At 62.7% G+C, this 27,902-nt stretch overlaps 2 protein-coding genes across 3 annotated transcripts in view; one reads left to right on the top strand and one right to left on the bottom strand.

The window, feature by feature from the left end:
- The first annotated feature begins 261 nt into the window (after positions 1 to 261).
- MRPL43 (mitochondrial ribosomal protein L43) lies at positions 262 to 4,309 on the top strand. 2 transcript variants are annotated; one of them, XM_067537019.1, is made up of 3 exons: positions 262 to 417; positions 811 to 917; positions 3,238 to 4,309. In XM_067537019.1, exons 1-3 carry the CDS (start codon positions 287 to 289, stop codon positions 3,465 to 3,467), a joined length of 468 nt encoding a protein of 155 aa, XP_067393120.1. In that variant the 5' UTR covers positions 262 to 286; the 3' UTR covers positions 3,468 to 4,309. The 2 variants fall into 2 exon arrangements, with proteins under 2 accessions (XP_067393120.1, XP_067393122.1); XM_067537021.1 differs by lacking the exon at positions 262 to 417 and adding an exon at positions 505 to 723.
- Positions 4,310 to 9,827: 5,518 nt separating this feature from the next.
- SEMA4G (semaphorin 4G) overlaps positions 9,828 to 27,902 on the bottom strand; it is a 38,625-nt gene continuing 20,550 nt past the window's right edge. The window contains exons 7-15 of the mRNA XM_067537018.1: positions 26,857 to 27,011; positions 25,178 to 25,347; positions 21,099 to 21,243; positions 19,703 to 19,925; positions 19,312 to 19,427; positions 17,793 to 17,947; positions 16,439 to 16,500; positions 14,816 to 16,077; positions 9,828 to 10,691 (exon numbers count right to left, since the gene is read on the bottom strand). Of these exons, the coding sequence (XP_067393119.1) occupies positions 15,263 to 16,077; positions 16,439 to 16,500; positions 17,793 to 17,947; positions 19,312 to 19,427; positions 19,703 to 19,925; positions 21,099 to 21,243; positions 25,178 to 25,347; positions 26,857 to 27,011 (1,841 nt within the window). The 3' untranslated portion in view covers positions 9,828 to 10,691; positions 14,816 to 15,262. The remainder of the gene's footprint in view (positions 10,692 to 14,815; positions 16,078 to 16,438; positions 16,501 to 17,792; positions 17,948 to 19,311; positions 19,428 to 19,702; positions 19,926 to 21,098; positions 21,244 to 25,177; positions 25,348 to 26,856; positions 27,012 to 27,902) is intronic.

Here is a 27,902-nt window from a genome sequence, read left to right as displayed (position 1 = left end):
CCCCTCCCCCTGGCGCCCCCCGCCCCCCTCTCTCCTCCCCTCACAGCGCCCCTCCCCCACAGCACCGCTCCCGCTCCCCGCCCCTCAGGCCGGCGCCCCCCGCGCGCCCCCGCCCGCTCTCGGCCCCACCACGTGCCGCCCGCAGGCACGCGCCATCCTCCCCCCCTCGCCCCCGCGCGACCCCGGAAGCACAACAGGGAGCGCGGGCTCCCTCCCGCGCGTCATATCCGGTGGGGGGCGGGGCCAGGAGAGCCGGAAGCGCCGCTGCCGGCCGCGGCGGGTGGCCATGACGGCGCGCGGGACCCCGAGCCGCTTCCTGGGCAGCGTCCTGCGCAACGGGCTGGGCCGCTACGTCTGTCAGCTGCAGCGCCTCAGCCTGGCCTTCAGCCCCGGCGGGCAGACCTCGCGCGGGGCCAGGTGCGGGCCGGGGGGCGGGGCCCCGCGCTTGACCTCTGACCCCCTGACCTTTGACCTCTGACCCCTGCCTGGGGCGGGCAGGTGCCCTGACCTCTCCCCTGGAGGGAGGGGCAGGTACTGCAGCCCCTGCTCCCACCCCCCGTGCTCTGACCCCTCAGGGGGGACACGCTAAGCTGGGGGGCTGGGCTCCTGCCCCCTGCACCCCGATCTTCTGTCCTAGCTCCCGGGCCCACTCAGCGCACGGCTCGGTGCCGGGTCCCCCCCACACATGGGAGCTCACCTGCACCCTGACCCCCTCCCGAAGGGGTAAGACTCCCAGCGCGCCCCCTCGGCTGGTCTGGCGCCAACCCCTCACCTCTGATTTCTTCCCGCTGTTGTGTTGTGTTGTGGCAGGGGCTACATCGAGGAGAAGGTGGTGGACTTTGCCAAGCAGAACCCTGGCGTGGTGGTGTACGTCACCCCGAAGAAGTGCAGGTGCCCCACCGTGGTGGCAGAATATTGTGAGTATTGGGAAAAACGCGGCCTCCGGTTTCAGTGAAGGAGAGGCTTGTTGAGAACTCCACTGGTAGTGAACAGTCACCCCAGAGATACGGGGGTGTAAAGCACCACGTTGGAGGGTGTTTCTCCCAGATCAAAGGGGCTTGAGTTAAAGGGAAGGGCTATAGGAAGGTCAAAGAGAAATCAGCTTTGAGAGTGGATTAAGCTAAACCAGAACTAGGTATTCTTATTCCAGAATGAGTGTGTTCACACATGGAATTATTCAGGACTAGCTGTAGTGCTTTAAATTTACACTCTACCGTCACCTGAATTAATTTGCAAGCATAGACAAGCCCTGACTTCTAGACATAGGACAACGGATTTCTCTAGCTGTAAAACTGAGAGGGCTTTGTGAATGGAGAGAATCAAACTCCACCAAGAAAAGCAATGCCCAGACTGGACTGATGGCTGAATCGGGGGACTGACGTGACAGGAGCCCAAGGACTGCACCTAACTTGCATTAAACTGAGCAGATTGCAGCCACCTTCTCTTGCAATTAGATACAAAATAATCAGGAAAGGAATATATCCAAAACACATGGAACATCTGCTTCGTGTCGTGTCACTAAGCTCTTTGAAGTATATTGCAGATGTGCTGTCAGAATGCCCTGGGAAATGATGGTTTTTGTTAAAGGGACACCCAATTTAATCATAGTCTGAAAAATCATTCATCAAAAACCAGTAATAAGAGGATTAACAAGAAACTAAAAGGAAGTTTGTGTAAGTTTGCTTCTGACAGCAGGTATGCCTCAGATATGCCAATTCCCCTGTTTTGGGTCTCTTGCAGCAGCAAAGAAGAGGAAAAACTATTTTCAAATATGATTGTAAGACCACATCAGTTGGTCAGGGGCAGGCGTAGGACCTGAAACTTCGTTTAAGTCATTGTTTGTCAGCTTGAAATCTGAGAGAGACAAGGTGGGTGAGATAATCTTTTATTGGATTAACTTCTGTAGGTAGAAGAGACAAAGATGCCTGTGAGCTACACAGAGCTCAGACCTGAAGAACAGCTCCATGTAGCACAAAAGTTTGTCTTTGTCTCTTCCACCCACAGAAGTTGGTCCAATAAAAGATACTACCTCCCCCACCCCGTCTGTCTCATTTCCTGTGGGGTACAACACTGCTAATTTGAAATCTAGACAGTTTCAATGGGCTTTTAACATTTCCCTAGCAAGATGTTATCTTAGCATTGCAGTGTGCCTACTGACGGGTAGGTGGTGCCGTCTCCCTAGAATAGATTTCTTAGTTGCAAGACTGAGACGAAAAGCAGAACTGTATCTGGAGAAGAAAGTGCAAAGCAATCAGCATTTTGCTGTGGGATGGAAACACTAGAGAGGTATTGACATGGGAACACGAGGAAATGCATTGATTGGAGCCACCTCCTCTTAGAATCAGCTCTTGCTGGCAGTATTTATTTGGCAGTTCAAAGCAGGGGTAGCTGTGCAGGTCACTTCAGCCTCTGATTTGTGCTCACTGGAAATGGTCATATAGTTGCATAGTGCCCACACGGAGCAGAGCTGTAATCACAGAAGACAGGCTCCTGTCCCAAAAAGCTTACAGGCTGACTGATGGACTAGGCAGACAAGTGAGGATACGATATACCACGAAGGGAGAGGGTAAGATGGGTCAGACTAGTGAAAGAGGATCACTCCGTTTAGTTGCTAAGATGATATGGCGAGGAGAACCCTGTTAGTACTTGATCAGATGGCACGGCTGGTCATGGCTAAAGAAAAAAAAATGGCAGACGCTTCCTTGTCGACAAGACCATTTGCCTCCTGCTGGTGGGTGAAGTAGGGAGACGCCACCCCGACCCCTCAGCAGAAAGCCAGGCCGTCTCTCCTCAATCTCCTCTGAGGGGTAGCTGGGTGGGAAGGAGTGAGGGGTATAGCTTGCAGCCACGCCCCCAGACCGAACAGCTAAGCAGGGATGGATCAGGGCAGGATTTCAAATGAGAGGCAAGCACGCCCCAAGCACCCCCTAATTGAAATTGTTTCGCCTTTGCATCCCCTCCTCAAGTGTTGTGCGTGTTGCTGCTTGCTGTTCAACAGCTGTCACGTTCCACTTCATAGGTGGCTGCATTTCAGGGATGGGTGGAGTCCCTGTAGCTTACATTGGGGTCCTTTTGAGATGAGGTGCTACAGAAATGTGCTTTATTCATAGCCTTCAGCGGCAGCTCTTTCGCCCCCCAGGCATTCAGAGACCTCCATCCGAGCATAGCATAGATCCTGCAGGTCTGGGCTCTCCTCCCAGCAGGGCTGACTCCCTGAGCGCCTCTCTTTTCTTCCAGTGAACGGAGCCGTGAGGGAAGAGAACATCGGCGACAAGACAGTCGATGAGATAACGCAGCTCATCCAGAAGCTGGCCAACCAGTCCGGGCTGGAGGTCATCCGCATCCGCAAGCCCTTCCACACGGACAACCCCAGTATCCAGGGCCAGTGGCACCCGTTCACCAACAAGCCGAGCGCACTCAACATGCAGAGCCTGGGCAGACTGGAGCCACAGCCTAATAAAGTGTGACCTGCTGGAAAGGGTGTGTGGCCGGGCTCTGTGTGAGCGTTCGGGGTGGGGAGCTCTCGCCTTCACATCCAGAGATCCACGGGTTAAATGCTTCTGAGATGGGCTATTGTTGGCACTGTAGGCGCCTCCAGCTGAAGCTCTCCACGCCCCTTACCTGCCCCCTGGGATACAGAGGCCCTTTATCCCACCTTATGCAGGGGGAAAGGGAGGCACAGACGGGAGGTCACCAGCAAGTTGGTGGCAGCAGCAAATAGAACCAGCAGTGCTAATTCCCCGTCATCTGTTGGTAATCAACTGCCGTGTTCCGCCCCAGAGACAGCTGCATTTCAGGGGGGAGAGATCTCTACCCCTACAGCCTGTAGAACAAGGGGATCAAGGAGCTGGGGAGGCAGCAGTTCTGTTAGCTCCAGCCCCCACATTCAAGTTCCAAACTCTTCTCCCATCCCAGCTGTAAGGGTTTGCTGTTTTACCCCCTGGGGCTGGGCCCCATACCTCGGTTCCAGGTGGGCTGTTCACGGGGTGGGAGGAGGGATGAATGGAGCATTTCTTGTCGAGGGGGTTTCCAACTTCACAGCAGATGTGGTTGGACCCTCTCCCCGCCTGCCTGCCCTGGGGGAATTCCACAGCTGGGCCATTCCGCCTGCTGCCGATTTCCTGTGGCAGGAAGCGATGAAAAGCGTCTCTCGCTCCGATGGAGGGATCCGGTAGCCGTTCAGAGCAAAGGTTGCCCTGCTGCGAAACACGGCTGGCGGAGGAGCAGAAATTCAGGTCCTGCAGCACAGGCTGGTGCGGCTCCTGAGACAACCCAAGGGAGAAAAACCCCAGAGCTTCAGCCCAGGGAATTGGGGGGGAGGATGGTGGACTCAAGACCCAGACCCTCCCAGCCTGACCGATTCAGCCAGGTGGTAGGTGGCCAGCTGTTCACCAAGGTGCTGTGATCCCACTGCTGAGTCACCGACCGGAAAGGGGGGTTGATCAAGCTGTGAGCCCCCTGGGTTTGGCCTAACGGGGGGATTACGCATCGTGGAGGGGATTTTGTGCCAGCAAGGGGCATCAGCTCGGCAGCCCGGGGGGGAGGAGAGTGGGGTTATTGGCGGAACAGGAGCTGCAGCGTCTCCTGCTCTTCCCCATGTGCCCCAGCCTCACTCGGTTGCCGTGGCCCATTCAGCCCTTGGCCTTTGCTGCGGGGGCCAGTCAGCACGACTGGCAACGGGGGGGTTGGCCAACTCCTGCTGAAGCAGCTGGAACCCGGCTCTCCCGGCCGCTGGCCGTGGGCGAGGCAAGGAGGACAGACCCAGCTCCAGCCAGGGCAGGGGCGCTGGTGTTGGTTGTGTGACCCAGCAGCACTTCCCTCCTCCCCCAGGGAGGGCCGGGCCCCCTCTCCTGCTGCCCCTGGACCATGGGCAGCTGTGCGAGGAAAGCGAGGGGCGTCCCCCCATCCCTTGAGCATGGCTGTGCCTGGCCCAGGGCAGTGCCCACTCATCACGCTCCGTCACCAGGGGGAGGCACCCTCAGGGCCGGAGCACAGCACTGGGCAGACACCACGCCAACATCGCCGCCTCCCCCCCTCCCTCCAGCCGGCCTTGAGCTGCGCTCGGTGCTCTGCCTGTGGCCCGGGTGGCACCCACCCAACCCCCTGCTTGCCGGACAGGCCTTCTGCGCGGCGAGGGCTGCCACATCCAGCCCCTACCCGGGCGGCTTCTGTCACCTCCAGCCCACAGCACCAGCCCACCCAGGCCTGCTCTGGCCACCCTTGCTAAGGGGGGGGGGGGGGGGCAGCTCCTCCTCCTCTCCCTGCGGGGCCCAAATCCCCTTGCCCTGGGAGGAAGCTGGCTGCATCCAGCCTGGCTGGGCAGAGGGCTGCCCACGGGGCCAGGAGTTGGCAGCCCTGCCGGGTTTCTCGCTCTCCCCCACACCAGGCAGGTTCCCTGGGCAGGGAGGGAGGGGAGGCTCACTCGTTAGAGGGCAAGTGTGCAAAGACCTTCGCTCACTCATGCAATCCTTTTCGCACGCTGCAGCTGATCAGCTCCATATGCTCTAAGCCTGGGGCCGTGGGGGCACAAGGCTCTGCCACGCTGCCCTGGGGCCGTGGGGGCACGAGGCTCTGCCACGCTGCCTAGCCCCCCGGCTGTCAGCTGCATGGCGGAGGCTGGCGCGGCAGTGGCCAGGTGCCCTGAGGCAGGCCAGGAGGGGAGCTCCAGGCGGGCAGGGCGGAGGGGCAGCAGGCCGAGGCTAGGCTGGTTTCCTAGGAGGCCAGCCCTGCTCGAAGAACTGCCCTGGGTGGGCGGGGAAGCCGCCGTGGGGCAGAGGCGCGTCGTGCAGCACCAGCTTCACCGAGGCTCCAGGCCCTCGCTGGGGCAGGACCAGCTGCTCTCCAATGCCCCAGGAGAGTTGCCAGGACCGGCGAGTGGAGGGCTCTGAGCAGAGATGTCCCCTCATTGGGGCCAGACTCAGAGGCGGGGGGAGAAGGGCCGGTGCCTACAACCAGGCCCCCTCCCCACTGCCTAGGTACCTGCTGGCACAACCCTGACAGATGGCAACTCCTGCCCGGGCCAGTTCATGACACCCCCTCCCCCCACAGGCAAAGCAGTGGGGGCCATGGGGCAGGGTGTCCTTCTCCCCACAGGAAGGACCCAGTGCGCCCAGCTGCCATCTGGGGACTATTTCCCCACAGAGGAGGCGGTTCTTTTTAACCACGCTGCTGTGACCTGCTGGCTGGAAAGTGTGGGCCCCCCCCCCCACCCAAACACCAGGGCTTTCCCGTGCCGGCGTTCAGGGCGGGGGGCAGCTTGTCAGGCCTGGTCTCGGCCTGGCCGACCCTCAGCGTTCAAAGATCAGGAGACCAGCTTAAAACCGGCAGCCTTTTAAAACTCACCGGCTGCTGGAAGGGGCTGGCCGGAGGGGCAGACGTGGGGTTTTGTTTAGCCAGAGCCCAGCCGGCTGCTGTGTGTGTGTGGTGCGTGCAGGGAAGCGGGGTGGGGCGCCCACTCCTTGTCAATATACGAGGTCACGCCCAGAACACACCTGATTCGGATCGTCGCTGCCCCATCCTCACGGAAGCAAGCCAGCGCCACCCCAGCTTTTGGCCGCAAGCAGGATCAAAGGGCTGCCAATAATCCATCCGAGGGGTGTTTTCTTTGCCCTTTGGGGGTCGAACCTTTCAGTCGCTCCCGGGTCCCGTTTTCAAGCTTTTCTCCAGCGCTACGCAGACTGGAAGCCGGACGGGCCTCCCTTTGAAACGACAGGTGAGCGTCTCTCATAATCACAGGACTCCCAGCGCTGGGGCTTCCGGAGACGTGCCGAACGTTGTAGGCCAGGCTGCTCTGGTGAACCTTTCTTCGCTAGGAGCTAAGCAGAGGCTGCCCCCCACCCATCGCACAGGGGCAGCCGGCTAGGTGGTAACAGCGGCTGAGGGCTGGTCTGGGCAGGGATCTGAATAGCAGATCCTCGCCTGAACCAAACCCTCACACCTGGAACCCTCCCGCCCAGCTGCAGCGCGTGGGCTGGGTTCAGCCTGTGACCTGGAGGTCAGAGAGGCCAGACACCACGGTGACAGGTGCAGTCTCAGAATCTGAAGAGCAGAGAGGCGCCAGGGCCTCAACACCACCCTTAGGGCTTGAGTTTAATTATAGCCACTGGCCGGGTCCTCAGCCGAGTTCCGGCGAGGACAGTGCAGCTGAACGCATCTACCCCCGCTGAGCCCACTGCCTCCGTTCACCCTGGAACCTACTGACAGCATTTAGGGATGACAGCGCTGGGGGCTGGTAGAAGTCGCTCCCTGGCGGGTCAGATAGTGCCCTGCTATCCTGGCGCAGAGATGGTCTAATGGGGTGACCCCGGGGCTCTGCCAGTCCCATGGCCAGGGAGGGTTTCCTCATGTCATTCTGGAGGGTCTGCAGTGCCCAAATGAACGGTGCCTCTTTGCCCTGGCAGCTATTCCCCTCCCCCCCCCACCCCCTCCGCGGTGCCACCCACTGGCAGAGAATCGGCCCCAGACTCACGCCAGGCTGGCTCGTTCAGACAGATCCAGGTTTATTGAGCGACCCGCGAGGCGCACGGTGCTGCATGCCGCCGCTTGGACGGTCCACAGCGGGACGTCGCTGAGGACGAGCCGGGTTGGCACATGGGGCTTAGATCAAGCTGTCCTGGAGAGGAGGAGCGTCCAGTTTGCAGGGCTCCTGCCCCACACCTTCCCCGGGGATCAGCCACGGATACAGCCACAGCCACGCGGACCCTTCCCTCTCCAGGCCCGGGCAGCCTGAACAGCCCTGCAGCAACGGCCTGGGAGGCTGCAGCGTACCCCGGGCTACGGCAGAGCCTGGGTCATTGCTGTCTACCAGGCTGTCCCGAGCCCCACGCCCCGCGCCTCCCAACACCAGGCAGGGTGAAACGACCCTGGCTTTATGGAGGGGAAACCGAGGCCTCCGGCTGAGGAGTGGTGGAGCCCTTGGAGGCGGCTGCCTGGGTGGTTTTGGCCCAGAATACCAGGGCGGCCTGGTAACGGCGCGAATGCCCAAGTCAATTAGCCAGGGAGAGCTGGTGACCAATTCCCACGGCGTGCGAGCCTGCCTGAGAGCAGGGCCGGGGGCCCAGGGGAGGGGGGTATCGCTTGGCCTGCTTTGGGATCAGATGAAACAAAGGAGAATTTGGGCTGCCTCGCGGGAGCAGCTTCCTGGGCTCGGCCAGGCCGTGGGAACGTTGCCCCCCCGTCTTGTCTCTCTCTCAGGGCCTGTGCCGTTGGCCAGAAGGCAGAGCTAGCTACGGCTGCAGTCGTGCCTTGGCCCTGCCACCTCTCTCCCCCCAGGACAGTCGGTCACGTCTGTCCGTGGCCAGTCTGGAGCCGACTGTCCCTGCCTTGGAAGGGACGCTCGCCGCCCGCCGTCCGTGCAGGAGTCCCGGGCGCTGCTGTCCTGGACCCACGCTCAGCTTGCACCGGGCTGGGGAAGCTGCGGCCGAGCGGTGGTGGACGGAGGGAGGCCGTGGAGATCAGATGTTTCCGTGCCTCGCGTTGGCCTTCTCGGGGCAGCCCGCGCGTAGCCCCCGGGCTTCGTGAGAACGAGCTCTCCCCGGCTGGGCAGGAAGCCGGCCTCTGCCGTGCGTGTTGCATGCTCCCACGCGGCCGGGGGCGGGTTGGAACGAATCCAGGCTGTGCACGTAGGCCTCAGGCACCAGCGAGGGCCAGGACATTGGATCTCGGGCTCCCAAAACGCGGGAGCTGCAGGGGAATCCCCCCCGCTGCCGGCGTGTCAGTCAGGGCACATGGCGCACGCCTGCTGGTCTAGCCCGTGGTGCTGAGCCTGCGCGCACACACACACGCACACGCCTGCACACACACACGCACACACGCCTGCACACACACACACGCACCCGGCAGGGCCTGTGGCAGTGCTCCCCAGCTCCGTTCCAGCCTGACACAGGCTGTGGGGAGGGATGCGGGGGTCCAGGCTGGATGGGCAGGTGGGCGGGCAGGTGGGCGGGCAGGCGGCGCTGGGACGGGAAAGACCCGGGATACAGAGGAAGGAAAGGGAGAGGGGCCGGAATCCGGGACCAGCTCCCACGCCCAGTTACGCCAGGGTAACCCAGGGCGCCTCCCCGGGGACAGAGCGCAGGCACCAGCCCACGGCCCGTGTACCCCGTCCCAGCCGGCAGCAGGGTCTAGCAGGGCACGGGACAGCCCCACGGCAAAGAGCCGAGCATCCAGGCGGGCCCAGCACGAGCTGGGGGCAGGGAAGGCTTTAAGCTGTACGCCAGGGGCACAGCGGTGCTGAGGCAGACCGGCGGCCGCCCCATCGGGCGACCCAGAGGCGCATGTGCCCGTGGGATGGACAAAGGCCAGGCTGGGAGTAGAGAGCGCCCGGGGCTGCCCTTGCGCCGACAGCTGCCACCTGCAGCCGTGGGTCTGGCAGAAGCTTGCTGGGTGCCAGGAAGGGGGCAGCCTGGGGGCAGGACGCCCCGAGAGCGTCCCAGGATGGACGTGGCTAAGGGCATCTGGGCAGGGGCTGGGGAGATCCTGCATGGCTCCGGCTGGATGTGAACCCTGGCACCGCACACACGCTGCAGTGACCCCACGTACCACTCCACTGTGACTGTCTACACACACACACACACACAGAGGCACACACACACACACACACACACACACACACACACACACACTGCAGTGACCCACTCCACTGTGACTGTCTACACACACACACACACACACACACACGCTGTGACCCCGACGTCCACTCCACTGTGACTGTCACACACACACACACACACACACACACGCTGCAATGACCCCGAACCACTCCACTGTGACTGTCTACACACACACACACACACACACACACACACTGCAATGACCCCACGTACACACACACACACACACACACACACACACACACACGCTGCAATGACCCCGACGTACCACTCCACTGTGACTGTCTACACACACACACACACACACAGGCACGGCAATGACCCTGACGTACCACTCCACTGTGACTGTCAACACACACACACACACACACACACTGCAATGACCCCCATGTACCATTCCACTGTGACTGTCTACACACACACACACACACACACACACACACACACACACACAGACCCTGCAATGACCCCGACGTACCACTCCACTGTGACTGTCTACACACACACACACACACACACACACACACTGCAATGACCCCCACGTACCACTCCACTGTGACTGTCTACACACACACACACAAACACACACACACGCTGCAATGACCCCCACGTACCACTCCACTGTGACTGTCTACACACACACACACACACACACACACACACACACACACACTGCAGTGACCCCCACGTACCACTCCACTGTGACTGTCTACACACACACACACACACAGGCACTGCAATGACCCCGACGTACCACTCCATTGTGACTGTTTACACACACACAGGCACACACACACACAAACACACACACAGACGCACCCACTCTGCAGCGACTCTTCGCTCCCCCCCCCCATGACCCGGCTGCGGGCTGGCATCGCTGGGAAAGCCCCGGGGCTGCGTAGCTGTGACAGGCCGGTTGGTGACTGAGCCTGCAGCCGATGGAGGGGGGCCGGCGCCGCTCTCCCCTCACCAGGCCAGGCCAGCCGGCGTCCCCTCAGTCCTGCGCACCGGCCTCGGGAGCCGCAGCTCGGCGCAGCCAGGCCCCAGCCCCATCGTCACGCCGCACAGACTGACGGGCACCTGCGGGGAGACAGAGACAAGGGCTGGCGTTGAGGAGTTTGCACAGAAGATGCGGCAGGCTCCCCAGCCACACGCCATGATGGCTACACCCCCCGAGCGGCGCTGGGACCCCCTGGCCCCTGGTGGGACCCCATGTGCCCCCAGAGCGGAGTAGGACATCCCCGGCGCTGGGAAGTGCCGTTCAATTCTGCCCCCCAGCCAGGAAACCAGCTGGGTTCTCCTGTTCCAGCTCCATGGCCACCCCCCAGCTCTCCAGGCAGGGACTCAACGTGCCGAGACCTCCGCCACTGCCCAGCGCTGGAGCTGGGATGCCGGCCCCCCAGTCCCAGGCTGCACCACTGCCCGCTCCCTCGCCCCGCCACCTCCCATGGGTGGCGCCTCCCGCTTTCCAGCTCTCGCCAGGGCCGGCTTCCCCTTCTCTGCCTCTCGGTGGCTGTGACGCAGGAAACGAGGGCACTGCAGAAGCAGCCCCCCACCCCCTGCATTTGACCGCTGAGCAAATCACAGCCGCTTTAAAACCCAGAGACTGCCAGCTCCTCGGGAGACGGGGACATTCTCAGGCTAGCTGGGTCAGGGGAAGGGCGTGGGGTGGCTATACCCAGCATGGGAAAAGGTGCAGAGATGGGTAACAAAAACCGGGGGGAGGGAGAATGGAAGTGTTTCCCTGGGGGAGAGATTAAAGACTGGAAGTGTGAAATCAGGAAGGCCAGAGCACAAGTGGAGTTGCAGCTGGCAAGGGACGTGACAGGGAACAAGGGTTTCTACAGGTATGTTAGCAACCAGAAGAGGTCAGGGAAAGCGCGGGCCCCTTACTGGCTGGGGGAGGCAACCTCGGTGTGTGGAGAAAGCTGAAGTACTCGATGCTTTTTTTTTGCCTCTGTCTTCACAGATTCCTGCACCGGGCAGCACAGAATGGGGAGGAGGTGAGCAGCCCTCAGTGCTGACAGAACAGGTGCAGGACTGTTTAGAAAGGCTGGGCATGCACCAGTCCATGGGGCCGGATGCAGTGCGTCCAAGGGTGCTGAGGGAGTTGGCTGAGGTGATTGCAGAACCATTGGCCTTTATCTTTGAAAACTCGTGGCAATTGGGGGAGGTCCTGGACAACTGGAAAAAGGCAAATCTAGCGCCCATCTTCAAAACAGGGAAAGAGGAGGATCCAGGGAACTACAGACCAGTCAGCCTCATCTCAGTCCCCGGCAAAATCATGGAGCAGGTCCTCAAGGAATCCAGTTTAAGGCACTTGGAAGAGAAGAAGGTGATCAGGAACAGTCAGCATGGATTCACCAAGGGCAAGTCATGCCTGGCCAACCTGATTGCCTTCTATGAAGAGGTGACTGGCTCTGTGGATGTGGGGAAAGAGGTGGATGTGACATAGCTTGACTTTAGCAAAGTTTTTTATAAGGTCTCCCACAGTATCATCAGCAAGTTAAAGAAGTATGGGTCGGATGAATGGACTATAAAATGGATAGAGAACTGGCTAGAGCAGTGTTTCTCAATTGGTGTTCCACGGAACCCCTGGGTTCTGAGAGCAGCTGTTCTCCGCGCCGCCGAAAAAGGGAAGATGTCTCGGATTTTCTAGCGGAGGGTATCCAGTGTAAGTGTAATCTAAGTAAGAAATGCTGACCTTTGCTTATTTCGACATTTGAAGACTGCTAAGAGTTTGGGGGGTTCCGCAATTATTTATGGAGTTCAAAAGGGTTCCGTGGCCAAATTTAATTGAGAAACACTGGGCTAGAGCATAGGGCTCAACAAGTAGTGATCAATGGCTCCATGTCTAGCTGGCAGCCGGTCACAAGCGGAGTGCCCCAGGGGTCAGTGCTGGGGCCGGTTTTGTTCAACATCTTCATCAATGATCTGGAGGAAGGGGTGGATTGCACCCTCAGCAAGTTTGCAGATGACACTAAGCTGGGGGGAGTGGTAGATACCCTGGAAGGTAGGGATAGGATACAGAGGGACCTAAGCAAACTGGAGGATTGGGCCAAAAGAAATCTGATGAGGTTCAACAAGGACAAGTGCAGAGTCCTGCACCTAGGACGGAAGAATCCCCTGCACAGCTACAGACTGGGGACCGATGAGCTAGGCAGCGGTTCTGCAGAAAAGGACCTGGGGGTTACAGTGGATGAGAAGCTGGTTATGAGTCAGCAGTGTGCCCTGGTTGCCAAGAAGGCTAATAGCATATTGGGCTGCATTAGGAGGAGCATTGCCAGCAGATCAAGGAAGTGATTATTCCCCTCTATTTGGCATTGGTGATGCCGCATTTGGAGTATTGTGTCCAGTTTTGGGCCCCCCACTACAAAAAGGATGTGGACAAGTTGGAGAGAGTCCAGCGGAGGGCAACGAAAATGATGAGGGGGCTGGAGCACAAGACTTATGAGGAGAGGCTGAGGGAGCTGGGCTTGGTTAGTCTGCAGAAGAGAAGAATGAGGGGGGACTTGATAGCAGCCTTTAACTACCTGAAAGGGGGTTCCAGGGAGGATGGAGCTAGGCTGTTCTCGGTGGTGGCAGATGACAGAACAAGGAGCAATGGTCTCAAGTTGCAGGGCGGGAGGTCTAGGTTGGATATTAGGAAAACTTTTTCCCTAGGCGGGTGCTGAAGCACTGGGATGGGTTACCTAGGGAGGTGGGGGAATCTCCATCTTTAGAGGTTTTTAAGCTGCGGCTTGACAAAGCCCTGGCTGGGATGGTTTAGCTGAGGTTGGTCCTGCTGTTAGCAGCGGGTTGGACTAGACACCTCCTGAGGTCCCTTCCAACCTTCATCTTCTGTGATTCTATGGTCAGCTTGGAGAAGAGAGGACTAAGGGGGATATGGTAGCGATCTATGTAATCATGACTGGTGTGGAGAAAGTGTCTAAGGACGTGTTATTTACCCCTTCACATAACACAAGAAGCAGGGGTCACCCTTGCTGCCCCCGCGCCTGTCACCCCGGGGCTGAGCCGAGCACCGCACGTGTCAGAGCAGGCTCAAAGCGCCGCTGGATGGGGAAACTCCCCACTTCCCCATGTGGAATCTACCCCCCCCCCAAATCACCCAAGGGCCAGGATGGGCATCACTCCGGCCAAGGGCACAAAGCGCTTCTCTGCCAGTACAAACGCTGACCCTTGCACGGGCCCACCACCCACCGGGACGGGGCGAGGCCTGCCCTATGCTTGGGGATGGAGCCCTGGGCCCTGGAGTCAGGGAACACAGCACCTGGCAGGACAGGTGGAGGGAGACAGAAAATAACCCCCGTGTCATTTGTTCAAACCCTGGGAGCCGTCCTGAAGGGAGCTTTTCTGTGACACACGTGCCACCCGCACGCCGGGCAGGGGGAGCCACCTGCGTGGGAAGGCAGCCATCCCGAGCCCCACCCTGCCAGGTATCCACACACACTCACCCCCACACCGCCCTGTCCTTGTGTGCACACACACGCCTACACACCTCCTGTCCTTGTGCGCATCCCCCCTCCCATCCTCTGTGTGCACACACCTACACACCCCTCCCCTGCCCTTGTGTACACACACACACACACACACACACACACACTGTGTACTGATGCTCAAAGGTCCTTGACCAAACAAAACCACACAGCAGTGGACGGCTGTCGCCAGGCAGGCTGGCCTAGTGGTTCCAGCCCTGGGCTGGGACTCAAGCGCTGCGGGTTCCATCCCGGCTCTGTCCCAAACTCCCTGTGTGACGCTGGGCAAGTCCTTCGGTCTCCATGGGGCTCAACTCCCCTCTCGTCAGTGGGGACCGCGCTCCCTCCCTCCCGCCCACCGTGGGTCTGTCTGACTCTGTCTCCGTCCAGCCCCAGCCCGACAGGGGCGGCTAGGCACTGCTCGAACAGAACCAAAACCCCGCACGGGCAGCCCACGAGATGCCAAAGCCACGGCTCTGAGACCCCGGGCTGGGCGAGCCCCTGCCAACTTCCCCCAGGGGCAAAGCGTTCAGAGCCGAGCGGGCGTTGGGACGCTGCCCAAGAGCAGGGCAGCCAGATTACCCCTGCCCAGCTGGCTATGCCTCAGCTACGTGCGTGGAGTCCCCGCGCGCCAGGAATCGGCTCTGATCCCCGATACCGGGGCAGAGGGGCCGTAGGAAGCGGCCTGCCGGCCCTCAGCAGAGGGAGCTCCCGCCTTCCATCACCTACCTCTGCTCGTCACACAGGGGCCGGCTCCCACCGCTCCGCGCCTGGCTGCCGCTTCTGTGCTGAAAGGGCCGGTGGGGAGACCTCTCCCACCGCCCCGCCGGAGCGGTCCGATTCCACGGGCTGAGGCCAGCGTCCAGACACGTCTCCTCCGGCCGGATAGTCCCCCCACCCCCCCGATACAGCTGTGTCTCCGGCTCCTGTTTCCGGATCATCATCTCTTTATGTATAAATAGAAACCCCCGTGAAATCCATTTCCCTTGAGGGCGATCTCCAACCCAACCCAGCGAAGGTTTGGGGGATCTGAGCGCTCCAAGTCCCGGCTGGAGCCCGGCCTGGCCTGGCCGTTCGGCCGAGGAGGTAGTTTCGCTGTGAGTTTGTGTAACACTGGCTGGGAGGGGACGGGGGCGGAGGGGACGGAGCCTGAACGGGGCTGGCGCCTGGGGGCCCCTACACGGAGCTCTCGTCCAGCTTCTCCACCAGCTGTGTGTGTTTCCGCTTCTCCAGGATCTTGCTCAGCTCCTGGGCGAAGGAGGTGTTGTGGAGGGACGAGGTGCTGGGCTCCTCCTGCTGCTGGAGCAGCACGTACCTGGCCCCGTTCATCTTGCGCAGCGTGTTGGGCAGGGCGGCGGAGAGGCCGTTGGTGAACTCCGCCGGGAGCGGGGGGGGCGGCGGCGGGGGGGCGGCCAGGGGCATCTCCCTGGCCGGGGAGGCGGCCGGGGGGGCCTCGCCCGGGATGATCTGCAGGCAGCCGTCCTCCTGGCCCTTGCCCGGGTGGTTGGCCGAGACCGTCTGCAGCTCCGCCGGGAGGGCGCGCGGGTCCAGGACGTACCTGCCCTTGCGCCGTTGCAGGCAGGAGACGTGGAGCAGCCCCGCGCCCAGCACCAGGCACAGCCCGGCCAGCACGGCGATGACCGAGATGTAGACGAGCTTCCCGTCGGGCGAGGCCTGGCGGGCGGTGCGCGGCGGGGCCGTGGGGGCCGGCTCCTTGGGCAGCTCCGGCAGCACGGTCAGGGCGTAGTCGGCCAGCGGGGAGCGCAAGCCGCCCTCCTCCCCGTAGCAGCTGTACTGGCCGCTGTGCTCCGGCTGGGCGTCCGTCACCAGCAGCCCGTCCACCCCCACTCGGAAGGGGCCCCCCTGGCCATCCGCCAGCTCCCCCGTGCCGTTCACCAGCCAGGTGGCCTGCGCCAGGTTGGAGCGCTGCTCGCAGGGCAGCAGCACGTCGTCGCCCCGCAGGGCCGTCCGGTTCCTCTGCACGGGGCGCGCTGGGGGAGAGACGAGACAGGCAGGGCTTACGCACAATCCCCACGAGCCGGCGCCCCATGGCCCGCGCCCCCCCAGGAACAGCAGAAGCTGTGCTGGGCCCGGAGAGCTCCCAGAATGCCTTGGGACTGGTGCTCCCCCCCCAGTGCAGCGAGTGGTCAGGGACCTCCCTCCCGGGGAACGGGGGTAAAGGGGGGAGCCGGGAGGGGGCCAGTTTCCCCTTCTCTCCCAGGCAACCCCAGAGCAGCTGGCGCTGCCAACGGCCCGAAGCGCCAGGGCCGGATCCCCCCCTCTGGCTCCTGGGGGCGGAGGCTGGAGGTTCCCAGCGTGAATATGCCGGTGGGGACCGGAGCAGAGGCTCACCCTGGGCAGAGCCGTTCCTGCAGCCTTCCGTGCCGCGCCGCACGTCCTGGGTCAGCTGGGCCCTGGGAGGAGCAAGACGAGCCGTGTCAGCAAGGGGTCGGTGACTGGCGGCCCGAAGAGAGACACGTACCACGTGCAAACGCAGCCTGGCCTGCAGACAGACGGACACACCCTGCCCCGCCTGCAGACAGACAGACAGACAGACACACGCACAAAGCACACCTGCAGACAGACAGACACAACCTCGCCTGCACACAGACAGACAGACACTCGCACACAGCCCTGCCTGAAGACAGACAGAGACGTGCACAGCTCACCTGCAGACAAACAGACACAACCTCACCTGCACACAGACAGACAGACAGACACTCGCACACAGCCCTGCCTGCAGACAGACAGACACATGTACACAGCCCCATCTGCAGACAGAGAGAGACGTGCCTAGCCTCGCCTGCACACAGACAGACACATGCACACAGCCCCGCCTGCAGACAGACAGACACTTGCACACAGCCCTGCCTGCAGACAGACAGACACTGGCACACAGCCCTGCCTGCAGACAGACAGACACATGTACACAGCCCCGCCTTCAGACAGACAGAGGCGAGCCCAGCCTCGCCTGCACACAGACAGACACATGCACACAGCCCCGCCTGCAGACAGACAGACACTTGCACACAGCCCGGCCTGCAGACAGACAGACACTCGCACACAGCCCTGCCTGCAGACAGACAGACACATGTACACAGCCCCGCCTTCAGACAGACAGAGGCGAGCCCAGCCTCGCCTGCACAGACAGACACTCGCACACAGCCCAGCCTGCAGACAGACAGACACTCGCACACAGCCTCGCCTGCACACAGACAGACACTCGCACACAGCCCGGCCTGCAGACAGACAGACACTTGCACACAGCCAGCCGGTGCCCAGCGTCCCAGCCGCCATCAGAGCCGCGGGTAACAATGCCGTTCTGGGCGAAGGAAGCGCCCAGGCCCGGGGGCAGCATGGGAGCCGGGCTGAGGAGTCAGGGCCCCCCGGAACCTCCCGCCAGCTCTGGGGAGAGGGTCCTCAGCACCGAAGAGGGGCTGAGATGGTGCCGCAGCACCTCTGGGCCGTGCAGCGGGCAGGGCTGAGGTTGGCTGGGTGGGCCGGGGCGTGGGGAAGTCCCAGCGGCAGGAGATCCCGGGAGGTCTCTGCATCCCAACTCCCGGAGGGTGTTCTGGCAGGCCGAGTCCAGGATCCCTCCAGCTGGGCTGGAGCAGGAGCGAATGGCTGGGGCCAGCAGCCTCCCTAACCCCAGGCACCAGGAGTTCAGGGGCCAGGATCCCCGCCGTGGGGCACAGCGGCGCCCTACCTGTCTGCAGCGCTGGCCACCTCCCGGCAGCCCGCGCCGTCCCAGGCGCAGTACGGGTCCCGGGCCAGGATGCAGTCGTAACAGGAGCCGTACCTGGCGCAGCTGGCGAGGGGGAGCTGCAGGACGCCGCTGGCAGCCCCCACGTAGACACTCCTCTGCGGGGCAAAGCGCGCAGAGCCCAGTGTGATGAGTCGCGTGAAACCGTGGTGCGGCCCTTCCCTTAGGGCCTCGTCACACGCTCCAGAGCCCCCTCCCTGTCCCCCCGCGCACCATGCAGCCGCCCTGCCAAGTTACACAAACTTGGGGACTGGGGGCCCGGACTCCTGGGTTCCACTCCCAGCCCTGGCAGGCAGTGATCTCCAGTGGTTAGAGTGGGAGGTGGGGGGTCCGGACTCCTGGGTTCTCCTCCCAGCTGTGTCACTGGCCTACTGTGTATCCTTGGGCCAGTCACTGCATCAGTCCCCCGTGGGACGGGCTCACACGCCTCAATGGACTCGCTCCCTGGGTGTCCGGGGGGCAGTGGGGGCCTGGGCCAGAAGGGGCTGGGTGGAACCAAGGTGATCAGTGCAAGGGGACGGGAAAGCTGCCTGGTTCCTAGGCCCTGCGCTGCAAAGAGGGGGGGTTTCCTTCCTCCCTGCAGCGTCCCCAGGAACCGTGGCCATGGGGGTACGGCCCCAGGCTCTGTTCCACTGGGCTGGGGGGGCCTGTCTCTGCCATTGCTGCCCCCTCCACCTCGCTGAGCCCTGTGCGTGGGGAGACGGCAGGGGGGCCTCCCCAGGGCCTGGGATGAGGGCAGCAGGGATGAAGCGAGGGGGGCTGAGGGCGGGGGGCAGGGCCCCCCCATGGGGACGCTGCGATATAGCCCCAGGGTCGCCCCTCTCATTCAGCAGCGCCCCCTGCCCTGGGGGGGGGGTCAGCCAGAGCCACCCCATCGCCAATGAGGGCGTGAGGCACCCTGCCCCACGCCACAGCTCTCGGCCCCCTCCATGGGGCGGGCACGCAGGCTCCGACGAGCCGTGGCATGCCAGGCAGGAGCGAGCGCCGTGCCTCCGCCGTGGGCAGGGGGCCAGACTGGCGACCCACGGCCGCCCTGCCGCGTTGCCGGCCCTATGGGCTCAGCCAGCCACCCAGGATGGAGTTTAAAGCATGGCCGAGTGGGAGACGGCCCCGTTCCGGGCCACCCCGCAGTGCCAGCGCCTGGCAGTCCAGTTCATGCAGCTCCTACCGCCCCCGCCTAGGCAACAGTGCAGAGGGGCAGCGGGCTTCCACGGACGCTGGGCGAGGCAGCAGCAGACTCTGGAAGGGAACCCAGGAGTCCTGACGCCCAGCCCCCCCCGTTCTGGCTGCCCCAACTCCCTGCCCCTCCTCCCCCGCTGCATCCCCCATTTCGTTCTGCTTCTCTACAAGCAAGACAGCCCCTGGAGGGGCAGGGTGTGGGTGGTGCCCCTGCTCAGAGGCCGGCTCTGTCCCCCCCTCTCCCGCCCGGGGTGTCGGGGTGCAGCCCAGAGCGGCGTCTCACCTGGGCTTTGGAGATCACCAGGCTTTCCACGGGCTGGGGGGCCCAGAAGACCTGCATCTCCTCGACGATGTGCACCGCGGAGCCGATCACGACGCCCTTGTGGAGCCAGCCATCACCTGGGCGAGGGCAGAGGGGCACGGTCAGGGCAACGCCGCTGGGCCAGGGCGGGATTCGCAGCCGGGTCCGGGCGACTGAGCAGCGAATTTCCTCCTTGGCCTGAGCACATCAGCCCCTGGTTGCTGTCATGATGGGGAGGTGGGGCTCTCTGGTACCCCCCCCCCTTTGGGTCCCCTCGCTCCAGGGGGTCCCCCATCCCACCCATCCTCAGGGCCCCCAGAGGCCGTTGCCCGCCCCCAAGCCTTTGCGTGCGGGAGAGGCCGCGCCAACGCACCGGTCCCCATGAAGAGCACGTCGTAGTGCCGGCCGTCCAGGGCCAGGGCCCTGTCTGCCGCCAGGGCGGTGTACAGCACGTTCTTCTTGACCAGCAGCGGCTCTCCCCAGGCCGGTTTCACCTCCTCGAACATCAGGGGGTGCTGCTTGACGAAGTCCAGCACGCCGTTGGGCAGGTCCTGGGAGGAGTTGTAGCCGTTCTCCCGGGAGCGATCGGTGATGCACTGCGGGGAGGGAGGAGAGGTCGCTAAGGGAGGGGGCCCCTCTGGGCCGCGCAGCCAACGCGCGCCCACTGCAGCCACCTCTGGGGCGGAGCGCGGCCGCTGGTTAACGGCGCCCAGCAACGCTGCATGACAGGCGAGGCCGGGCAGGGGGGATGCAGGGCAACTTCACAACTGGCTGCTGGGCGTCTCATCTAATCAGGGCCCTGCCATTGCACGGGCCTCGGTGGCACCTCGGGCACGGCTTTTCTTTTCGTCTTGCCCGCTAAATGGCTTTCGTTTGACTGGAGTGACAGGGCGCGACATGGGGGAAACTGGGTGAAATCGACCGGCTTGTAATAGACCGGCGGTCAAAGGAAATGATCTAACGCTTCATTCTGGCCGTACGCCCTCGAGATGCCAAGGGCAGAAAGGGGTCCCTGCGCCCCGCTAGTCTGGCTTGTACACCACAGCCAGAGACCTGGCCCCCAGCAATCCCTAGAGCAGAGCGGGGAGAGAGACTGTCCCGTCTCGATTTAAAAACCGCCCTCGGGGAATGGTTCCGAGGTTTAATTCCGCTCACAGTTTGTAATTCCCGTCTTATTCCCAGTCTGAATTTGTCTGGCTGCAGCTTCCAGCCGCGGGCGTGTGCTGGACCTTTCTTGGTTGGCCCGAAGAGCCCGTTACTGAATATTGGTTCCCATGTAGACGCACCCAGACTGGGATCAAATCACCCCTTCACCTTCTCCTTGTTCAGCTAAATGTGCTCCTGGCGCCTGTCGCTCTAAGGCAGGTTTTTCTACTCCTTTAATTGTTCTTGTGGCTCTTCTCTGACCCCCTCCGGTTCATCACGCCCCACAGCTGGACGCGGGATTCCAGCACCGGTCGCCCCAGGGCCCAATCCAGAGGTAAAATAACCTCCCAGCTCCTACTCGAGATTCCCTGTTTATGCACCAGGATCGCACGAGCTCTTCTGGCCCCAGCAGCGCACTGGAAGCTCATGATTATCCCCCCCCGGCCCCAGTTGGCAAGTGACTGGGACATGAGCACTGCCCCCTGCTCCCACGCCCCCAGGGTGGGACTGTGCGTGCTAGAACCGGGGGGCCCGGCTGTGACTAGCATCCAGGTTCCTGGCTCCCTCCCAAGGGCAGGTCTGCAGCCCCGCACAGGGGGTGCCAGCGTCGCCAGGTCACTTACGGAGCCCGGCCGCGGGTCCGGCACCTGCCCGTCGTAGCGGGTCCATTTGCGGGTGGTGTCCTGGTATTCCATGTAGGGGCCCTCAAAAGCCCTCTGCAGCTCCGAGATGTTGTACTGGCAGACGGCGGAGGCCTCCATGCTCCTCCTAGGAGGCAGGACGACAGGATCAGCGACCCATGGCCCCCCTAGACACCCCTCCCTGCTCCATCCACCCGACACCCCAGTGAGTGACAGCCCCGGCCTCTCCAGCGCTGCAGAAACAGCTCCGAATCTCCAGGCTTTGCTGGAGGAGGGGATCCCAGCTGGACCAGGAGCCAGAGACCTCAAAGCAGGTGACAAAGTGGATCAGTCGCATGATACCCATTTTACAGACGGGAACCTGAGGCCCCGAGGGGGAAGGCACTTGCCCAGGGTCACACAGCCAGGCAGCGGCGGAGCTGAGGGGAGCACCCCGGTCTCCTGAGGCCCAGACTTGTATTGACGGTGTCCATCCAGGTCTATGAACCCATCGGTCACCCCGTGACTGCCGACGGGGCCGTGCTGCAGCGTTGAAGGGGCAGCGTTAAGGCCGTCAGGCCTCATCCCCAGGCGGCCTAACCTTCCAGCAACGGAGTGATGCCGCCCCAGGGCCGGCACACCGCCTTAGTGTCCACTTGAGTATTTATGGCAAAGAAAGGAAAATGGGGGGAAAAAAAACCCATTTCTCCATCAGACACTGGCTGGCAAATGCCAGAGAGGCAGCCGGCACCGGCGGAGCCGTGGCAGGACTGGGACGTGGGCACAGCTGGCCCTAGGAAGGACACAGAGCCACCGTCCAACTCCAGCACAGGGAGCAGCCGGGGGACCTCAGCACACGGCTCTGCCGACGCCCCACAATCCCGACCCGCAGCTCCCCTGCTGTTCTGGTCCCGGTTGGGCCGCAAAAGCCCAGCCGGTTCTGGTTCGGCTCCTCACTCAGGCAGCAAGGCCAATGGGCCCACGCAGCTTGATCCCTGATGCTTGGCGGCGACGGGGCTGGCCATTTCCCAGGCACGGGGCTCTCCGGGGAGGCGCCAGTCCCCGGGGAGCAGGCCCGCTGCAGGTGAGAAGGGCGGGCAGTGTAACCACAGGCCGCCGGGCACGTCCTCACCCGAGAGAAACGCTGCCTGGCCGGGCCTGGAGAGCTGGCATCTCAGCAGGATGGGAGGTGGAGAGAAGCAGCCGCTCGAGGACTCTGGGAGTCAGGACTTCAAGGCTCTGTTCCTGCCTCTGCCACTGACCCAGTGTACAAGCCCGGGCGAGCCCCAGCGGTGTGCCTCAGTTTCCCCCTCTGTTAAACCCACCCCTGGAGATCATCCGGCTCCCTGCTTAGCAGGTGCCACATAGAGACGAGGAAGGACCGCCCCTGGCGAGGGGCCGGCCCCCTGCACACGGCTTGCGGGGGGACCCCTGCCAGCCCTGACGACCCAGCTCACTCCTGCCCCAGGGAGAAAATCCCTTCCCCGCCCCAGACAGCACGGCATCCAGCCCCACAGCGGGGCGGAGCGAGAGGGGGCTTCTGCCTCAGCACTGGCACAGCCCCACCCCCGCCTCCCAGCCCCCCACCCCCTCAACCCCCCCCCCCCACCCTGTGTGTCAGGGCCGGGCTCTCAGCCCCATTGTACAGACGGCAACTGAGGGGAGACGGAGTGACTGGCCCAGGTCACAGAGGGGTCGGAGCTCCAGCCCAGCACCCTCTGCCTGAGACCCTCTTCCCAGCCTGCAGTTCGGGGGCCCACCCAGCCTGGGACTCTTCGGGACCCTGAAGGAGAAGCATCTCAGGATGTGCTAGCCCCCGGCGGGTTGGGTTGCGGCTGCCTTGGGACGCCCCCTCCCCTCCCCACCTCCCGCAACAGACCTGCTCACCTTCGCCCTCCCCACCCCCTTTTCTGGCCTGGCCAGGAAGGGTCAGTTCCCTGCCTGGGAGCTTACTAAAAGTCCTGGGCTACAGGGCCATCGCGCTGTCCCTTTAATTTAACCCCCTCACCGCCGGATTCTGTGTGGCTGCAAACTGTCCCGCGCTCCCAGGAGGCCTGAGAAGGCTGAGTGATAATTAATGAATTTCTCTGTGGAAACCATCCCCGCCTGGCCCAGCGGTTCTCCACGTGCCATCGCGCTATAAATAGCCACAGCCCGTGTCAGGCTTCTCTGGAGAGACCCCGGCTATTTAGCCAGGCAGCGATTCGTGAGAATTCACCCCGCCATCGATAACCAACAGGAAATGCCCCTTCCATTAAGCCAGCCGTTGTTTGAGTTCGGTCCAGCTACGCTGACATTAAATACGCCACACTTCCTGCTAAGCCCCTCCTGTCTACCCGGGCTGCGTTTCTGCCAGATACGGCCCCTGGGAATCCTGCCAGAATGCTTCAATTTCACTCCCCTCTGCCCCCCCCGCCACCTGCAACCTCAATGTCACGCAGCGGCTATTCACTGTGCTCTGCGCCCGCTCTAGTCCCTGCCCTCTGCACAGATAAACCAGAGCAAAATAGAGCCAAAAGGTGGTCAATGCCGGACACGTTTGGAAATGACGCAGAAAGCCGCCCGTGGCGCGGGAGCTTGGAGCGCAGGAAACAATCCAGCAAAGGAGGGAAATACACCTCTGCCAGCAACGCCGCCTCTCTCGCCACAGTCCCTGTAACCCGGGGTTTGTATCTCCCCCCTGAGCTCCGGGAACTGGGGTTTTCCAGGCCTGCGCTTTTCCCAGGGACACGTTTATACACTGCATCTCATTTGTCCCATCCCCAGGCACAAGCCGGCTGTGACGTCAGCGTCACCACAACGGAGCCGCTCGTCCATGAAAGAGCTTGCTTAAAATCGCACGGTGCGCTTGGCTTTTCTCACCCGCCCTCCCCAGGCCGCTCCGGCGCCACAGACAGATCCGCACACCCTAAGGCAGCTCATCGCCCGGGGGGGCTGTGAGACGCTTTGGGGAATGTGGCTAAGTAGAACTTATGAAGTCTGGCTCGGATGAAATTGCCTCCAGGGGCAGCGTGGGCTGACTGGGTCCCTGACTCGATAACCACCCCTTGAGATGGAAGAAGCGGCAGAATAGACAAAATAGATTGTTAACCTGAACCTGTGCGCTGGCAGGGCATTGGGTGTGCGAAAGAGGCTGTCCAAGCTGGGGAACCAGATCTTCCAGCTGGTTGGAAAGGATTTGGAGCAGTGGAATCTCCCCAGGAAGGGGAAACAAAGGAATGGGAAGTCAGTACTAGCCTTTAAACCCGCACAGACTCAGGGAGAAGGGAAGAGAGAGCCAGGAATCTTGAAAGGACACTGACCCAGAACCTGACCCAGAGTGGGGAGGAAACTGAGGCAGGGGATGGTTGTTGGTTTGTCTGGATCTCTAAAGTGTCGCTGATTTGGGGACACTGTTTGCAAAGCCTGTGTCTGGACGCGACAGCTGTCCCGTGTCCCTGCCGAGGCTGACTTTAACCCAGAGAGCCGCACAGCCGGAGAGCTGGGAAGGGTGTGCTCAAGACCCTGGGATGCAGCTGTGGAGCCAGGACTGAGGCAGCTGGGCTGCGGGGTCCCGGCTCGCAGAAGCGGGTGCCGGAAGGTGGATCTGTACGCCCAGAGTGTGCCTAGACAGCCAGAGGCAGGGCTTGGCTTTGCCCAGGGCTCCCGGGCGTGGGACCCAGGCCCGGCAGCCTGGCTGGTCAAGCAGGGTTGTGAAGGGGGAACGGGTCAGACGCCGGATGCACACAGAGCACGGAGCCCCGTGGCTGAGGGTTGGCTGACGGTTTCTGGAAGAAGCCGCCGTGGCAGAGGACCTGTTTGGGGACTGCCGGTGGGTCACAAAGGGGGAGGGGCTACAAAAGGTCCTGCTGCGATGTGTCCATTAGGAGAAGCTGCCAGACCCAGCTATCCCTGCCAGGGCAGGCACCCAGACGGCCCGGGGGGGAGGGAGGGGATCAGCCGTTCTAGCAGCTCTCGGGGTCACCCGTAGGCGCCAAGGGGACCCTGCTGAATTGCTACAATCCACGCCACCCCCGGGGATCCTTCGCCCCGCTCTGGGGAGAAGCCCCTGGGCCAGGAAGGAGCCAGCCAGTCCCACTCACCACTGGGCCGCCAAGGTGAACGTGGCGTAGAAGACGGTGCTGGGCCAGCTGCCCCCGTCCAGGCTGTAGACGCCCCTGAGCACTTCGTAGTAGGGGATGTAGCAGGCCAGCCGGGCCTTCAGGAAAGACGTCCATTTCCGCTGCAGGATTTTCTTGCCACCCAGGTCGTTCTGGAAGGGAAGGAAAGGAAAGCGCTGGGGGAGGGCAAGACTGTCCAGGTCACTGCCTCTGAGCCCCGTGGAACCGGGGTGTTCCTCCCACCCCAAACTCCCCCTGCCCCTGCCGCTGCTCCGGGCCCCAGACATAAAGCTGGAGTAATCCCGCTGCCCCGGGCATTTCGATGGGGCAGGGATTTTCCTTCTGTTCCGTGTTTGTACAGCACCTAGCACCCCGGGATCCCGGCCCGTCACTCAGGCTCCTGGGAGCCACCGGAATAGACAGATGTGAGGGGCCAGAGCCTAGCCCCGGCTGGGATCTGCAGAGCAGCGCTCGGTGCACGATGACACCTGGAGATGGAAATGGCCCGCACTGCTCCATCCTCCCGTCACGTCGCCCTGCCCTCTCTGCGGCCATTCTGGGGCCCCCGCCCCCCTCCGCCGGGCCAGGTGGAGAAGGTGCCCCCCGGTACCGTTCCTAATCAATGGGTCAGACGGGCTGAAAAGCCCCGAGGAGCTGCAGGGTCTGGTGATCAGAGCTCTGGTGTGGGGGGGGGGGGCGCCCGCTGATTGGCTGTGCTGGCACATCGCAGGGCAGGAGGGGCACATGTGGCAGGGCAAGACCCCCCCACACACACACATACACTGCCCCATTGATTCTGCCCCGGAGGGACCACTCCCCGGCTGGGAGGACAGCCCCGTCTGCGTGGCCCAACCAGTCGTGGATCTCTCACGCTGCGGCGGAGTGCCAGCTGCCGGGGCGGCTTTGGGGACGTGCCCGCAGGCCCAGCAGCCGCAGGCTTTGCCCGGCAGCTCAGAGACACTGCCGGGGAGCGCGGCCGCCAGGGGCCGTTGGGGGCAGGCCGGTTCTTGCGGGGAAGCTGCACTCTGTCTGCGTGCAGCCATCAGCCCCGGCTGCCCATCTCCCAAGACAGACAAAGCATGCTGGGCAGGTGCTGCCCGGGGACAGGCTGTGAACACCAGGCTCAGCTGGCGGGGCACGTGCTGGGCTGCGCTGGGAGGATTTCGCCAGCTGACGTGCGACACATGGATGACGTGGGGCTGGGGCCGTGGGGCTGGGGCAGTGGGGGGTGGAAACAAGCCCAGCTCCATGGAAGTCAAGGGCTGAGCCCTCCCGGGCCCTGCCCCAGGCACAGCCAGCAACGGATTTTCAGGCCCACCTGATACCCGTGGGCCTCTCCATCAGAGCCCTGGGTATCTAGGCGGCCCTGCCTTACAGGCCACAGGCTACAGATCCTGGGCCTGGCGCTGCCCAGGAGAACTTCACGCCACGGTGAGGGCACCAGCGCAAGATGTGATCTTCCCCATGGAGCCAGACAGCTGGAGGGCCCGGGTGGGGAACGTGACAGGAGATCAAGGGGGCCTGATCGCACCCTGGGGAGAGGTGGCTGCCCCGCTCCGTGCCTCAGTTTCCCTAGCTGTGAATCAGGGATAGCTCCGTGGGGTGGGAGGGGCAGGACAAGCGCAGGCGAGGGGGGGGGGGGGGGCGAATGAACGCCGTACCTTGCACACCCGAGACACCCTGGCCACCTGGGTCTTCTCGAAGGCGGTGCCCTCTTCTCCCGCCCGCTCCATGAAGAAGTAGTAGATCTTGTCGTCGTCCGCCACGGGGCTGCCCACGCTCTCCCGGACCAGCACGGAGGCCACGAACTCCGCGTCTGCGAACGGCAGGAAGGTGGCAGCAGTCAGACGTGCCGCGCGGCCGGCGGGGAGGGCGGGGGGATCTGATCGGGAACCGTCTCAGCCCCTGGGGGGCTCCCTTTCTCTCTTGATGCCTCGGCTTCCTTCACTATAAATAAGGAAGGCCGATCCTGCCCGCCCCTCTGCCTCCAGGGTTATTGGAGGGCCTGACCAGTGCTTTGAGATCCTCAGATGAAAGGGGCTAGAGAAGGGCATTAAATCTCAGCAGAGCGCCAAGTTTTGGTCCATGCTGCGTCTCGTCACACACCGCCCCTCACCCCCAGCACTCCGTCTGGCGCCTGTGCCCGCTGCCAGGCTGCTCAGGGAGCACCCCGACACTCTGTGATCTCGGGCACCCCTCCCAGCCAGACATGGCAAGCCGTTCAGGGTGCCCCCATCACTGGAGCGGCTCCGATTCCTGCATCCAAGGGGCTGCCGCTCCGCACGGGGCAAGGGAGTGAAAAGGTCCTGACCGTGATCACCGCCAGAACAATCCTCCCCACCCCGAAAAAAAGAGGGGGTGCAAAGCCTGAAGGGACACAGAAGGGAAGGAGGCAGGAACTCGGCCCCGTGAATAAAGCAGGACATCCCGCTCCATGCGGGCCAGGTCCGAGGGCTGGCAACACGCTCTCCCGGGGAAAGGTTGCCAGGATCGGCGCCAGTGCTCCCAGGCCGGCCGCGGCAGCCCAGGCTCATAACGGGACACGTCCCCCCTAAGCCAGGGCCCCCAGGAGTGTCGAATGAGTCCGTCCCGCCGGTTGAAGCTTCCCCCGCAGGTTACGCTGGGAAAGGCGGGCAGCGCCCGGCCCCGAGGGGGCAGCGGTGCCGCTGGGGGGCGAAGGGGGATGCCGAGCCGGGGGACGCGCACC

Source organism: Emydura macquarii, unplaced genomic scaffold (assembly GCF_026122565.2).
Source record: "Emydura macquarii macquarii isolate MOO-44397 ecotype Brisbane River unplaced genomic scaffold, CSIRO-AGI_Emac_v2 contig_3692, whole genome shotgun sequence".
NCBI classification, from domain to species: domain Eukaryota; kingdom Metazoa; phylum Chordata; order Testudines; family Chelidae; genus Emydura; species Emydura macquarii.
Note: the sequence above shows the minus strand (reverse complement) of the source record. Positions and strands in the feature narration are given on the sequence as shown.